At 38.3% G+C, this 16,013-nt stretch overlaps 1 protein-coding gene across 19 annotated transcripts in view; it reads right to left on the reverse strand.

The window, feature by feature from the left end:
• ZNF521 (zinc finger protein 521) overlaps positions 1-16,013 on the reverse strand; it is an 847,543-nt gene that overhangs the window by 120,544 nt on the left and 710,986 nt on the right. For 16 of the 19 annotated variants that reach the window (XM_084964336.1, XM_084964337.1, XM_084964339.1 and 13 more), the window contains one exon: positions 15,224-15,308. In XM_084964336.1, the coding sequence (XP_084820462.1) occupies positions 15,224-15,308 (85 nt within the window). The remainder of the gene's footprint in view (positions 1-15,223; positions 15,309-16,013) is intronic. The other 3 variants (XM_084964340.1, XM_084964335.1, XM_084964327.1) reach the window with 1 other exon arrangement.

The raw sequence follows: 16,013 nt of genomic DNA on the forward strand, positions 1-16,013 counted from the left end.
CTTAAAAAGATACATACTTGCATGGTTTTTTTGAATGTGTCATTACTAAGATAAATTAGGCTGTCTCGATAACTGAAGAAGTTACAGCTAAAACCGAAACAGCCTGGACATCGAATACAATCTCACACTATTGCCAGCTTTCTAACATCACATTTATCCCACGCGATGGTGCACTTTCAGCATAATAATGCAAGGACCCTAGGATGCAGCAGACACAGAAATAATGTCAGAAGCAATTCTTCACATTTGGATCTTACCACATCAAGTGCAAATAGTGAACTTAAACATGAAAATGCAATTTGCTCCTTCTAAAGTATACATTTTTATCTCTTGCAAAAGAAAATAAAAAACTCCACATTCATTTCCTACGCCTCGAGGTAAAAAGAATGGCATCTATCACTGGTGCAGAGAATGCTGAAGGATTTAGAGGCAATCTTTTCATAATGCTTCTTTGGGTGAGGAAGTGGAGTTATGAGTTGCTCAAAATTCATAAAGATTATTAAGTTTACATCCTCACAGAAGATCCGCCACCAGTGCATCGCTCAACTAGACTGTCAGCAGTCCTGCCCAACTCTACTGAGAACAGGTCTCTGGCTCCAGACCTTCATTCATTTTGTGGCATTAGTGCTCCAGCAGATGAAATAAAGATTCTATCCAATTCAAAAATCCAACAAACGAACAAAACCCCCAAACCCAATCACCTCCAGTGGAACAAGGATGCAGTATCGTCACTGAACTCAGGTACTCATTCTATCAATAACCCTTCATGGACGTAATTTTAACTGGAGAGTCGGTTTTTATTTCAGCAAGTTTACTCCGGATTACCAACTTGTGTGTTTGTGCCTGCTGGGCTATTTGAATGATCACCCTGTCCCTCAATGCCCTCAGCTATGACCGACTGGGCACCTATGGCCATGACCTCTCACAGTAAGGAAGCTTCCTAAACAACAGTGAGCTTTCCTGCTTGATGAATTCCAACCGCACAGCTCATCTAAACTGAGCCTATGGGCTTCCTGGGTTTCCTTCTTGCTCTCCGCATAGGTCTACGGGAAGTTATGAAACATATTTTTCTAGTCCTCCCAGGAGCAAGGCCAGGTTCACAATTTGACCTCAGAAACACAGCAGTCCTGCAAAGCCAGACAGCCTGATGGAACCGAGGATTAGTGCACTCTGCCTGGCCCAGCACAGACCATAACATGCAGCACCGAGCAATGCTGTGTATGGGAAATGACAAGCAATGGACCAGGGGGAGAAAAGTAATAGGATTTAATCACATAAAAATATCCCAGGTACACAGCTCCTTTACAACAAGCCACCCACCTCAGGTAAGGGCTCCGTGTTCTTCTGAAACAACACCCCCTCCCTTGTAATTTACAAGGGAGTTGTCCAACCAGCTCTTTTTGATCAGATTAAGTTACAGGGTTCTGGACACACCTGGAGAGTCTCCTTCCCATCAGGTTAATACTCCCCGATCCCCCGGAATAATTTTAGGTAAACATACAAAAATATCTATCTGTGCATCGGAGAGATGTCTTAGATGTGTGAGGAATGATGCAGGAACAGGGCAGGCTCATGTGAAAGACTGTCACATACTAATTAAGGACACGGCTGCCGAAAAAAGGAAGGCTGACCCTGCAGTCTTATTTACACAATTTCCAGCCAGAGGGCTGTGAAGTGGAGCCCCAGTGGGGGCATTTCTATCGGAAACCCAAGGGCACCTGCATTAAGGAAACTGGTGTAAATGAATCCCTTTGCTCAATGACAGAAGAAAAGACACCAATACTTCAATTATCTTGGCATGGAATCTATGTGCTGACCCTCTTGGAGTCCACATGACAAGACACAGTTATCTCTTATTTTATTATTATTATTATTTGCACCTCCCTATGTGTTCAGTTAGAAGGAGGACGTTTTGCGACGAGAACGATAGAGCTTTTTAGACAGAAGGTAGTGATTCAAAAACTGCAAAACTTCAGCTTGCAAAAATAGCCTAAGTGACCTCTTGCAGCACTCTGACCACTCTGCAGCAAGCAGGAGGCAACCCCTGTGAAGAGCGGATTCTGGCAAAGTTCTCTCTTCACAGATGATGCACAGCTTAAGCTATAATGAGTTTTTGGGTTACAAATGCTGAACGCATTAATATTCCTTGATGATAATTATCACAGTATAAGCACCTTTCCCAATGTGAGTAGCATAAAGCAACTGAAGCAGCATTTTTACTACATTTGAAACAAGCTGGAAAATGGGATTTTCTACTCCTGTAACCTGGGGTCAACATACATCAAGCATTGCATATTAAACACACCTATATATGAACCCGGCATCATTTTTCCCTCCCTCCTTCTTCCTGTATACCTGAAGCTCTCTCCTTTAACCAGTCTTCATTATGAAATTCTTGATATGGACATACATGTGATATACATAGTTTGAAAAAGAAATGCATTTCCCCCGTATCACAGGACTCCTATGTTTCTTCTTATGAGAATCCAAATAGCAAATAAGATCAGTAAGCCATGCTTTAGAGATGTGTCTCTGTGCAGTTTAAATGAATACAGGCTGCATATAAAACAGGATGAAAATCAGAATTGAGCAAACAGGCTCCTAGAAGAACCAAAGGCATTATATACAAGACAAACTACCAGCCTTTATCTTTATACTTTCAAAACTAACAATAGTAGAAAGCACCGAATACATGTGAATTCTAACCCACCAATATGATAACAGTCAAGATGTCAGCATGATATTTACTGGCAATATTTTCACTAAAGATTCTAGAAACCAACTTTCATTCCAGATTAAAAGAACAATTATTATTATTGTTTGGTAATAACCATCAAATATTATAAGAAAAATTGGTAAAGGTGATCCATTATGCATTACGTCAGTGTATACAACAATACCTAATATTCAGGATTTGCCACAGCATACCCAAGCAGATGCTGTAAAGATGTCACTTACTATGCCCCAATTTGATTTGATAATATGCTCTGAATAAACTACAAATTGATTTCCCCTCCCTTTCCCTATATACAGTAAAAAAGAAAAAAAAATCTGTTATAAAACTCAACTGATACTAGGGTGGCTTAAAATCACTGCAATGTAAGAGCCTCCTTTTTAAAAAACATGCTGTATATCCTTTAAATACTCTCTGTAAATAATCCCAACAGGACTTGGACTAAACAGTGACAAAGGGAAACCCAGTTTGAACCCTGAATCTGAAGAATGTGACCAGATTTAGGAATTCTGTAGGTGTGAATGAGCTGAACTCATTTGTACCGTGTTACCCAGACTTCATTTAGATAATATGCCACGCTACAACTGCTTCAAGTTCTGTAACATCATTTTTACTTATGTGCTGCAAAAATGTCTTCAAATCCCATTTGAATAGATGGCAGGGTTATGACGGAACCTTTACTAAATATTTAACAGCACTATCGGCTTATTAAATACTATAATGTGAGAGCCATGAAAGCATGATATACAGTGCTTGCCTTTTTTCTAAAACTTAATGCTTCTGCTCATTTTGAACACTCTGCAAGCCCATTCATCAGTAGAACTGAGGCATTTTAAAAAGTCCTCATTTACTAGCAGATAAATGTGGTTAGAGAAGCTTTTTAGTGTAGAAGTGACTGGAAACCTATTTGGTTTTACTGTGCAAATTTGCTTTACTCTGCACTAGGAAGAAGAAAAAAAATAACACCTCACAAAACATTAAAGGCCATTTGGAAAGAGCATGCAAAAGCTAAAGGAACGTGGTTTGAAATAAAAGAAAGTAAGGGGTATTTTTGGTTCACAGGAATATACACACACCAAAACAAGGCAACAGATTTATAGACAGCTGATAACATACATATATTTATCAAATCTGAAAACAGTATTGCAAATACCCATCATATAATGAGATTATCCATTGAGACCCTGTTGCTTTTGACCATGACATTGTTGGCAGGTAATGTCATTTGCAACTATTCATAGCTGCATTTAAAAAAAACAGTTAATACAATTCTGGCATTTAGTCTGTTAGGATATTTGTAATTAACACTATGCTTTAAAAAAAGTTAATCAAATTTCATAGCCTGCTTCAGTGGGTAGAAAGTCGGAATCTTCTCTGAAAAGATATTTCTATTCACAAAGAGATATACTATAGTCTAATTTAAAAGAACACTCCCTTTCCACTGGAAACCCGTGGAGTGAGCATTTACCCTGTAAACACTGTAACAATGATTATCTGTCCTTTCCCATTCTCAGTGGAGACTCTTGCTTTTGAAAATGTCTTGTGGTGACTTACTAAATTCAGGCTATTTCAATTAGTATTACTGCACATTAAAAATTAATTGCATTACTGAGTAGATTAAGGTTTAAATTTCAATTCTACAGTATGTGCACTAGAAATGACAGCTAAAAATCAATGCTCTTTGGCCCACAATCGGAAGTGTGTACACTTGAATAGTTCAGGACTGGCGTCACTGGCCAGGCAGTTTTAAAAGACTTGATAGTTCAATTGAAGGTGTGTCAGGTCTAATTCTAGACTTTAGCTAGAATGTTGCGCAGTAGCTCAGGCTTAGAAAAAGAAAAACAGAACAATAGTTGCCCTAACCATTGGGAAAACAAACGTACACAGGTACTAAAATGATGACAACAAAGAGATTAACAGTTGACCAAACTTCATGTATAATTATCCCCAGGCTAAAATTTTGTTCAGAATTCTGTTTACTAAGAACACGATCCTTGACTTAATTCCACAGTATTTTTTATTAGTTATTGAGTGACAGAAGTTGCTTGGGGGCAGGAAATAGGATATTCTGTAAAGAGATATTACTAATATGTACAGTATTCATAATACCTTTATGTTTTAAGGAAGCCCAAGAAGATATGGAAATTATAAATCTTTTCCTTAAACAGTGCTCTTATTTAAGTCCCCTTGGAATATTATTAAACCTCTTGGGGGGAAGGGAAAAATCAGTTGATCATCCTGCTGGTAAATTTATAACATCTAGACAAAATGTCTAAAAAGGAATGAGTCACTTTTATTCACAGTGAATTTGTTCCTCTAAGATGAAGATGAGAAGCATCACAAAGTCCACAGAGTAAAGTGGCATCAATAAAGGCCCACAAGCCACCCAGGGTATCTGGGTTTGGAACTGATACCTTTGCGCCTAAGAGAAAAAAACGCTGCCTGCAACGTTCCTTCAGATCCCTTCTGTGTTGCACCGGTGGCCAAGAGCAAGTTCAGTGGCAAGAGAGTAAGGAAGATGGGAAGTAATAATAATAAAAAGAATAATCTGGTGCAAATGGACCCCAAGGTGTAGTAGTCATCCCCATGCAACAATCACCCTTCAATGCAATTTACTGATGTTGCTTCATTACAATACAGCATATAAAAGGGCCTCGTACAACATGCACTCCTGAAAGCTGTGAGGTCTGAAACAGCACACACCACCCTAGAAGGCGCTACCCAGGGAGCCAAGTCAAACTGTGCCAAAGTGACGTTACCTAGAAAAGAACTAACTAACTAATGTGCACAGCATGGTGACATATGGGGCGGGGGGTAGAGAGGATAAAAAGGTAGCTCAGAAAGGTGTTTCTTTAGTGAACTTTTCAAGTCATTTTCAAATTAATTGGAAATAAAACATTCTTTGAAGAGGTACCGATTTGCGGCTTTGTGAAAAGGAAAAGATAAAGGAGATGATATCTCCTGTTTAGGACATAGAAACCGCTCTCTCTTTCTCATTCTGTTTCTCCATAAAAGGAACTGAAACCATGTTCTTAGGTGAACTTGAACATGGCACATTGAAGTTACTACTGTTTAAAAGAGAACATGACATGCTTTGGCGATTCTTGCCTGTCTTAGTTGAAAGTCTTCCTTTTCAGTCGATGCCCAGAAGATGCTGAAGTGATGTGTTAAGGGGAAAAAAGATTCTTTCCTCACCAAGGATCATTGAGTATGTCATTGGTTAATTCTTGTTCTATGCTCCTCATTAGCATGACTCTCAAGTTTCTGGTTATCATATCCGAAATATTAAGACATAATAACTACGAAGGTGCAGATAATTGGATATTAACCAGAACATACTTGACTGGGCAGGAGGTAGGGCCCTGCTTAAACTAATCCTGAAATATATTAATCACCAATTAATGAAAGGGTTTCAAATTCATTTTCTATTATAGAACACCTCCAAGTAGCTAAGCTTTTCCTAACAAAATGACTTGAAATAACAGGGTAGAAATGAAGAATATGGCCATCTGATGATGGCTTGAATTAATTCTTTACAGCCTGTTGTCAGGTAATCATGAAAACTACATCTGAAGCCTTGATTACATTCACAAAACCTGATGGGAAGAAGAGGGGACGCTTTTCAACGTTCAGTGGCCTTGGTTTAAATTCCAAACTTATTCCTTTAAGTGGCAAAGCCACAGCTAAATATTTCTCGGGAGAGTTGTCATCACATTACCTGAGTTTTTCAGCCTAGACTGACCTCTGACCCTCCAACCCAACAACAGATGTATTCTTAAAATAAAAACCAATTAATGGGAGCCAGAGAGGTCCAGCAAAGGCATGCTTTGAACTTAATAAACAGGAAGTAGTAAGATGCTGATGAATATATATTGAGGGATAAAAACCTTGACCAAATGGTGCTTGAAAAGCCACCACCACTTAGATGGAAATAAAGTAATGCAAATAAAAGAAAACAGAAAAAAGAAAAAAGAAAAACAAAACAGGAAGAGAGGGATATAGAGAAGAAAGTCCGATTTCTGTACAATTCATGGGGCTGTGAGATTTTCTGTGATGTGTCACAGATGTTCTCCTGCTTTGGTGGTAAAAGCCCCCACTAAGCTCTCCAGAAAAACTTCCAGCCCATTTCATTGAGTTAGAGAAATTCCTACAAAATGCCATCCATCTTTTCTTTTTTTCACTTAAATTTTATTTATTTTTTTGCTTTATAGGGCTGTACCCGCGGCATATGGAAGTTCCCAGGCTAGGGGTCGAATCCGAGCTAGAGCTGTCGGCCTATACCACAGCCACAGCAACTCGGGATCCAAGTCACATCCGTCACCTACACCACAGCTCACAGCAATGCTGGATCCCTGACCCACTAAGCGAGAACAGGGATCAAACATGCATCCTCATGGATACCAGTCGGATTCATTTCCACCGTGCCACAACAGGAACTCCCACCATCCATCTTTTAAAATTTTTCTAAGTACATTATTCTCACAAAGAAATTCTAATATCTTGTCCTACTTAAAAGGTGTGGCTCCCAGACTCTCTAAAAAGCTTACATTTTTGTCAGACAAAACAAGCTGCCTGGATGAATGTAGCATCAGCAAGGGATTGAAATGATGCCATCTTTCTATTTTTCCTGCCTTTCTTCACTTACTTTGATGAAAACAGTTAGAAAACGCCTGTTATAGTGGTTGTTTTTTTTTTTTTCTTCTGTTGTTCGTTGAATGCAGTTTTAATAATTCTTAAATAAGCACTCATGGCAGATAAACTCAGATAGGCAGGCAAGTAGGCCCTTTTATCAACAATTTTGCCATAGAAATACACAAACATTTCAATGGCTCTTCATTAGCAAACAAATCAACAAGTGATATTTTAATGCATGACTTTATTCCATCTCTGCGGGGACCATAGTTGAGAGTGTGATGTACAGTACAGAGAAAGGAATCATCAGCCACAGTGTCCCAGAGCTCTCTCCATTGAGGACTTTGCAGCCTCCGCTTAAAGAGTGCATTTAATTGACTGATAGACAGTAGCTTCTTTGTTCACAGAAGACAGCGAAGTAATGGCAGCTTGAAAATCGTACCATCTACAGGGTCTCCTGAGACTAGTAACAGGGGGATATGTGTCAGGAATAAATAAATAATCTAATTATTAAGCCACTTCCTGTCAAGTTAACTCCAATTTGTTGGCTTTTGAAGGCAACAAAACGAGGCATTTTTCCTCATTATGCTTCTCTTTTTATACCAGTGGTAATCACAGGCGGATTAAAGGGTGCCTGATTGGTTTTTTTGTCAAGGAACTGAGAAGCAGCCAACAGTACAGAAAAACAGAGTTGGGGTTAGAAGAAATTTCATGCTTGTCTCCTTTCCAGCTCCCTAACAGCCCACACGGCTGCCCCATACAGAGCTGCCAGCTGTACAGCAAATGTGTACCCCTCCGACTGAGGCCTACCGGGCCACAGGCGCCATCCTGAGAGCTGTGAGATACCTTGCAATCTTGGCAGGTAGCTACTGCTGTCATAGGCATAATTCTAAAGGTGACCTAGGAAGCCCCATCGGCTCACCAAATGCAACAATGTGAGCAGCTGAAGTTCAACACCCACTCTCCATATTGGCTCCCTTTCTTTGTTTACGGCGAGGCATGGCCCCGCAACTAGGAAATAACCTATGGAAAGAGGTCATCAGAGACCCTTTCTTTTTCTGTGTCTGAACCGATCCCGTGGAAATAGGTCACGGTGCGTACGCATGTGCATCTGGGCCTGTGTGCGCGCAGGGATCGATCTCTATCTATTCCGATGACAACTCGCACTGCCTTCCATTTGGAAATGGTTTGCAAACATTGTGCAGAAACAGACACCCGTGTTTGATAATCAGCATATCAGATGGTGAGGGGGAACCCAATGTGCCTGTGGCATCTTCTATAGCAAGTCCAAAGCGAGATCAAAACGGAAGTCAGAAGCCACGGGTTTGAGATAGTCACAGGGCACCTTCCACCTGGCCTGGCCGCTGCCAGGCATCTCTGTACAGAGCCCAAGAAGGGAGGCTGGTGTCTGGTCATTCTGCTTGGGAACATTTTTCTGAGGTCACTTTTAGGACCTCTAAAAGAGCAATAAGAAGCTAGATTGTCTCTCTGTCAGTGGGCTCAGTCAAACCCTCAGCCTCACAGAAAACTACCATCACAAGAAATGTTGAAGAGGCTTTCTCGGGGCTTGTAAATTAGAAACTCCACTAATGGCCAGTATTTTTTTAACTCTTGTAAATCAAAGCTTCTAGAAACAGGCAAAAACACAAAACAAGGATAAACATCCTGATCTGTCTTTTCATAGCTTAACCCTGAAATGAGAGAGAGTCTCAAAGATTTTCCTGAAAAGTTGCATCAGAAATAAGAATCCAAAAATCAAGGTAAGCTCTTGAAAACTGTATCTTATTCTAAAAAGGTGATTTTTTTTTTTTTTTTTAAGGAGGACTTTCTGCTCTGAGATTAAACTGTCTTTGTTTTAGGAAGGCTGATGGCAGAGGAGGCTTAGTAAGGTCCTGTGTCCCCACTTTGCACTTGGTGAACGCTGTAGCTATGTTCTATTTATGCCTGCGTATGTCCGTTCTGAATACATCTTGGATTTTTGTTAAATTGCGCAGATAATTAAACCCTCTTCATATTTACAGTCTGCTTCATTGGTACCATGAATTCTGTTTTCAGTTACTGTCTGCAAATCCCCTCTCTGAACAATTTCATACGAAGCAATAACACTTCATTTTACATAAGTTTTATCTGATGTCCCCATACAGAGCTGCCAGCTGTACAGCAAATGTGCGGTTCTCAAACTGAGGCCTACCAGGCCACTGGCGCCATCCTGAGATCTGTAAGGCACCTTGCTGTCCCTGGCAAGCCTTCTCTGCTATCACTGTGACCATCACTCCACACTGCACACAACTTAAAATCATCTGATTATTAGAATTTGTGGCCCGCACTCCATTTTATCCTTTATTTAATCTATCCCCAGATCACACATTTGTTTAAATGTTTTGGCTGGTTTACAAATCATGCAGCCATCTGCACAGTAGGTGTGACACCATTTTTTAGACAAAAGTTACGTGGCAAACAAAGATAGTCATTGGAAATGCTTTGGTGTTTGTTATTCTGCCTGGTTCACTTGGACCAACTCTAAGAAATAAATAGAATTATCTGTGTAAATCGATGAACATCTATGAAAAACAACACCCAGCAGAATGCCGAGCCTGCTCCATTACCTACGTTAATATCATGACAGCTGAGGAGAGATGACCTGGCCCACTTCTCATCTCTCCTGTACAGATGGCTATTAAAGAGAAAGTATCCCTTTTGTATGGTCCATGTAGAAACCCTTTATGGGCTTTTCAAATAAGCCAGCATTGCCCACAAGAGGGTAGCTTTCTGTTACCATTAAACTGCCCAGATTTCATCTTTTTTAATCCAGCTCTTGATGCAATAAGCCAGTATTTCATCATATTTAACACCAAATGCATGTTTCTTAATTCCCTGAGTTTTGCAGACAATCAACTGAAGATGACTTAAAAAAATTCAATAGTCTTCTCATTTAGAATTCACGTGAACTCCAGAGAATCTAAGGGCTTCGAGCTTCTTGGGACTGTGCAGGGAGACACATCTATGTACATCCACGCATATGTGTATCATTACGGAGTCATTTCTATTCATTTTTTTTAAAGTAGCCAATGACAACTGAGAGTTTAAAGGGCAACATAGCCCTTTATCTTCCTATGCAGAGATCCATATCTTTGGATAGTTCCCCTTTAGACATATAAGATCCCAAACCACTACAGACCCCCAAATATTGGTTTTAGTCAATTCTAAAGCAAGAGCACTCAGGCTGAAATGTTGTTTCAAAGGTGGTGCTGAATGTCACAAAACTATAATGAAGATTAGTCACACAGCACACTATCCGCTAAAGAAATGGGAGGAAAAGAATGCCATTTGTGACCTTGGGCATCAAACAAATTGCAGAATATATGAATGTCACTTGCCATAAGAACAGACTAAAATTTCACCACTCTGTTCACAACTGATCTATGCATTCTCTTTTGTCTTGATGTCAGTTGTTTAGATCATATGTAATAGAGCAGATACCTTTGGAAGGCTTGAATCTTGTTATGATCTTTTAAAAACTGTATCTATAAAACACTGACTTTTGAGTTTAGAGATTTGAATTAACATAGTATCTCTGCATCTGTGTTTTTTTAGCTGTCATTTATAGTCCCAAATTCTAGCTTTGCTTTTCTAAAAGATAAATACATTCACTTTCCCCTAAATGCTCTAAGCATCACCCTTGATCCATCTAGGACAGGTGTGTTAGTGACTATTTGTGGATTTTCTTATTTTTTTTTTCTCCATAAAACAGTGTACTCTGCCACGTTAGCTACAATTTTGCCATTACAACACTGGTCTTTCTGATCAGATGAGAAAAAGAGAAAAAAAGGAAAATATATTAATTAATCATTTTTAGGTCAATTTAAAATATATATATATATATTTTTACAATTCTGAAGTAAATGGTTGATACTCACTCCTTGCATATTCTCTACCTGAGAACTTGGAAAGGGAGGGCTGGAAACGGCCATAGCTAAACCCTGACAACTTGCCCTCCAAAGGCCATGATGGCAGCAATCAATTCCAAGGATAATGGTACTTCTCCCCTCTGATCATTTCTTTGTCAAGCTGACTGGCCTTCGATGGGGAGCTTACTGCTGGTAGTCTACCACCAGCCGCTCACAATTTGCTCACTACGTTTCATGAGACAGTTGTTTGTGGCTGTTTGGAACACACTGGTCTCTTTGGGGATTTATGCGTTAGTTGTTAGTTGCAATGCCAACCTCCGTAGTGATCGAAATTTCTTTCTAACTAAAATAGATAATTAGAGGCTGGTAATTATTGGTCAAGAATTATCAGAGTGAAAAAATTAAGCTTCTCATAAATAGTTCCTGGCAATGTCATCTCTTTATATGATTGCATGCCTAACAGCCCTTTATTCAGAGCACTTACAAATTTATTCTACCGCTGTTGAGCCTCATAATTTTATATGAGGCAATCCTTTTGCTGGGTTAAACACATTTACATTCTCTGGTTTCATAACTATCTGTGCTAATCCATAGCAAATAATAATAATAACAGGAATCACAAAGAGGGAAAAAAACAATAATTATTTACTGTGCAGAGAGAAAGAGAGGAGTGAATAATGAATTAAAGGACACAATACACAATGGCTTCTTTCTGTATTCTCAGGTCAAAAGCCAACATAAACTATGTGAAAGGAACAAAGGAAGACAAGAAAAAATTTCTCATCTGTGCAGACTTTAAAAGAGGAAATCTTTCCCCTAGGAAAGCAGTTAAAATATTTTGTAGCTCTGTGTGTGTGTGTGTGTGTGTGTGTGTGTGCGCGCGCGTAAAGAAGAGAAACCTCTAAATAGTCGCTGGTCTGATTTTTTACTGAAACGATGTCAAAATGTGACTGAGAGTGAGGTTTTCTTTTTCTTTTTTTCCTTAATAGACATAAGTCAAATCCCAAATGCATTTTTATTGAGTAATTATTCCTGCAACTCAAACCATGTGTCCACACCTAGCTGCAACGTGGCACTTAAGCAGAGCATCTCCAGTCTGTACCTGGTAGAAACACTGATGATTTTCCTTTCACAAAGGTCCCTGGTCAATTGCCGGAGATCAGCACATCCAGAAAGAAGCGTGCAGGTTCCCTGACATTGAAATTGCATTTAAAACATGTGTGCTACATAGAAGCAAATGCAAATGACTTGGTTAAAGAAGGAATTTAAAGTTAACACCTCATTGGGTCATCTGCAGACCTTGTTTTCCATCAGGTGACATAATCCTTCCTCCAGACTGATTGAAATGGAAAACAAAATCTGTAAAAACACTATATACCCGCTTAACAAAAAGAATAAGAGGCTTTTCAGAGAGCCTCTTAATCCCTCTTCCCTGCTAAATGTCTAGTTGAGATTATTTTTTGATTAGACAAAAAACATACACAGATACACAACCTAAAAATACCTACCCTCAATGGAGGTATTTTAGCCAACAAAATCATGCTGCCTGCCTCATTTGAAAAACTAAGCATCACACTGGGATTTTAAAAAGGGGTATCTTAGCCTTTGTGACATCCTCCCGTTACACATTCTCTCTAGATATTAACAACACAACACGGATGAAGTATAAGGACTTGGATGCATGGTCAGCAGACATAACAATTAAACGGATACTATTCATTTGTTTAGGCCTCAAGTGCAAGAGAATTACATATTTTATTATTAAAAAGTAGCATGAATATTAAATAACTAGTCCCTCTGTGAAAAGGAATAGAATTTGCTTCTCTGATGGAAGGTGAATTGTTAAATGCTCAGATCCCAAGAGGAGGTGTGTGTCATATTAATCCACCATAAGGTAGAGGGGGGAAGCTTTGGGAAAGCACTAATGATGCAAGGACTATTAAAAGAAATACAAAGGGAAAGGTATAAAGCAATTTAAAAAGAAGAGCCAGGACAAATCAGTGAGCATTTTGGATGATGATGCTAAAATGAAAAATTCTTCTCATGACCAGCACTCCATTTAGATTCTGTGTGTGCAAGAGAGCATTAATACTGTAGTGAAAATATATGCCATTTGCTCATCTGGGCCCTGGGATAAATAATAAATCCAGAACCAAAAATGAGTTTACCCGGAATAAAACAAATCAGAAGCATGACCCACAATGTTTCACTTAATTTTCCGTAAGCTGCAAACTCTCCAGAAATATTTTCACTGAAGCCCATGTAAAACTGTAGCACGACGCAGAATCATGAGTGACTGCCACCAGTAAATTTGACTCAAGAAATAAGGAGGTGGAAAATATTAACATTTATTATTTAGCAAGAATAATTCATTTTTTCTAACCCATGCCCTTTCCCTCTTCCCCAAAAAAAGCCATTTTGAAAGTTCATATATTTTGGGGGGATCCGAAATAGAAGGGAAAATAGAAGAAACATTTGACCCTCTTCTACACATTGCATTATCTTCCAAACACTCAGTAAAAGTGTCAATGGAATTCTGGCACATTTAAGAATATGCTATTTAACGTATAAGAAAATCACTAATAATATTAGTACTTAAATCCGGAAAGGAGAGAGAGAACGTGACCAACAGTTTAGCTGTTATGTATATGTTTCTTTTTGCATACTTAAGCAGTTAGGCTTTTACAAACCATAATCCTCCTAAAGACCATCACTTGAAACTATAAAGCAAATCCTATTGAAAAACTATTAATCAATTTTCTAACATACTTTTGATTTCATCTTCATTTATCCACAAGAGCATTAGAAGTTTTGTTATGGTTAGTTTTAATGATCAGTAATAATAGTGGTAGCAAATCTTCTACTGAATGTTCTCCGAATACTGCTGATTAGGATATGATGAAACTTGCTTACCCCGAAAATAAGTTCAGAGTCTAAAATGTTGAATTGTCTTTCCTGTCTTAAAGGCTGAGAGCAGGAGAGCATGAGGTTAATCAGACTTTTAAAACATTATATCATAATTATTTATGATATTATATAGTATTGTGAAAGGAGTATGAAATAAAAAACTCTCATAGTGTAAAAACACAAATGGGTACCAAAAATAATATAAAGTAATAGCAGTTGTCATTTTACTAGCAGAAAAAGATCTGCTTGATAAAGTTTAATTGGCTGGTAAAATTCTTAGTGTTATTACTAAGTGCTTATCAAATTAAAAACATAGGAGGTAACCCCAGAGGAATTAAGGGATAATGGGACAATATGAGTAAGTGAAAAAATTATCCTTTAGCTCCAGCCCATGTGATAAATGCAAAATCCCTGAAAACACTGGCTTACAATGACTTCTGAGATCTTTACCCAAACCACATTTATAAATATCTATGTAAAATCTAGTGAGGAATAAAAAATGATTACTGAATTCTTTACATGATCTTTATGATCATGATTATTTCCAGGCTGTTGAAACCATACATATAAAGTTATTTTACGGCAATTTAAATTATTTATGTTTCCCTATCACAAGAACTCACCACTTTAGATTTTGATACAAAGATGCTTAAGCAACACACAGCAGTGCCATTACCATAATAACTTCTGAAATTAAAACCTGTCTAAAACTCTATGGAAAGCTAACATCCAGTTCATTAACCATTCCTGTTAGTTTTCAATAATGCAAAAATGATTAGAAGTTTAATTTGTTAATCACCTGTGTTTTGACTGGCAGTAGATATATAATCCTCTGCAGAAGTCTAAACTAGCCCTTGCAGAAAACAAAATGTGCTAATGCCTTATCAGGCCTAATAATAGTAATAAAAAAATCAATCATGCCTAGGTAAATCATTGATGGTTGAACAATTAATTCATCTTTAACTCTGTTTAATTATATAGGCATTGATGTACACAAGGAGGAGAAAAGTCTATCTGTAATAAGGTTTAGAGTGTCACTCACCAATCATGTGATTTGCAACATGCACCTGAATATCCCATTCATTGTAGAAAACCATCTGACACTTGATGCACTGATAGGTCTTCTTCTGAGAAAACAAGTATAAACAGAATTACTTAGACACATGCATTTTTTATTGTTTTCTTTAGAAAAACCCAACCCTACCTACTCATGGCATTTTCTTGAGACTTTGGAATTACATATGTTGTTAACTAAAACTCCTGTGGGGCCACCTGGGCCAAGTTCTATGAGTTCCTTACTATGACTTTATGGCTTGCTCCCAACACTATAACTTTTGGGTACAAAGATGTTGGAAGACATAAGGCGCATAATTATGGCATAACATATGTTTAAAGATTCCTAAACTCAAAACCAGAAGTTGGTGTTAAAAAAATATATATCTGCAACACACAGCTGAGTTTCAGAAACTGATGTCGAGGAAGATTAGGCACCCTTTCATTCTGACCAATGAATAAAGTTATTTGGCTAAAATATTCCAAATATCACTCAGTAACAAGGCCAATAAGGTACAATTCACAGAATCTCGCAATGAGATTTAAAGAGGATCACTTTCAGCTGCAGTATGAAATTTAGATGATGTTTCTGAAGACACTAAGTACTAGCATTCAAATACCTATCCTCTCCTATAAAATCATGTTATATTGACCATTCTCACACCATTTCATCATTTTACACTAAAGTCCTGTGAATAGATAGAGCAGGACTTATTACCATCCTTGTATTATAAATAAAGAAACTGAGGTCCAGGGAAGCAGAAAAATCTGCCTCATGT

This window comes from Sus scrofa, chromosome 6, assembly GCF_054392235.1.
Source record: "Sus scrofa isolate SSC_HxYL_T2T_F1_AM1 chromosome 6, Sscrofa_HxYL_maternal_Yorkshire_Landrace_v2.0, whole genome shotgun sequence".
Taxonomy (NCBI): Eukaryota; Metazoa; Chordata; class Mammalia; order Artiodactyla; family Suidae; genus Sus; species Sus scrofa.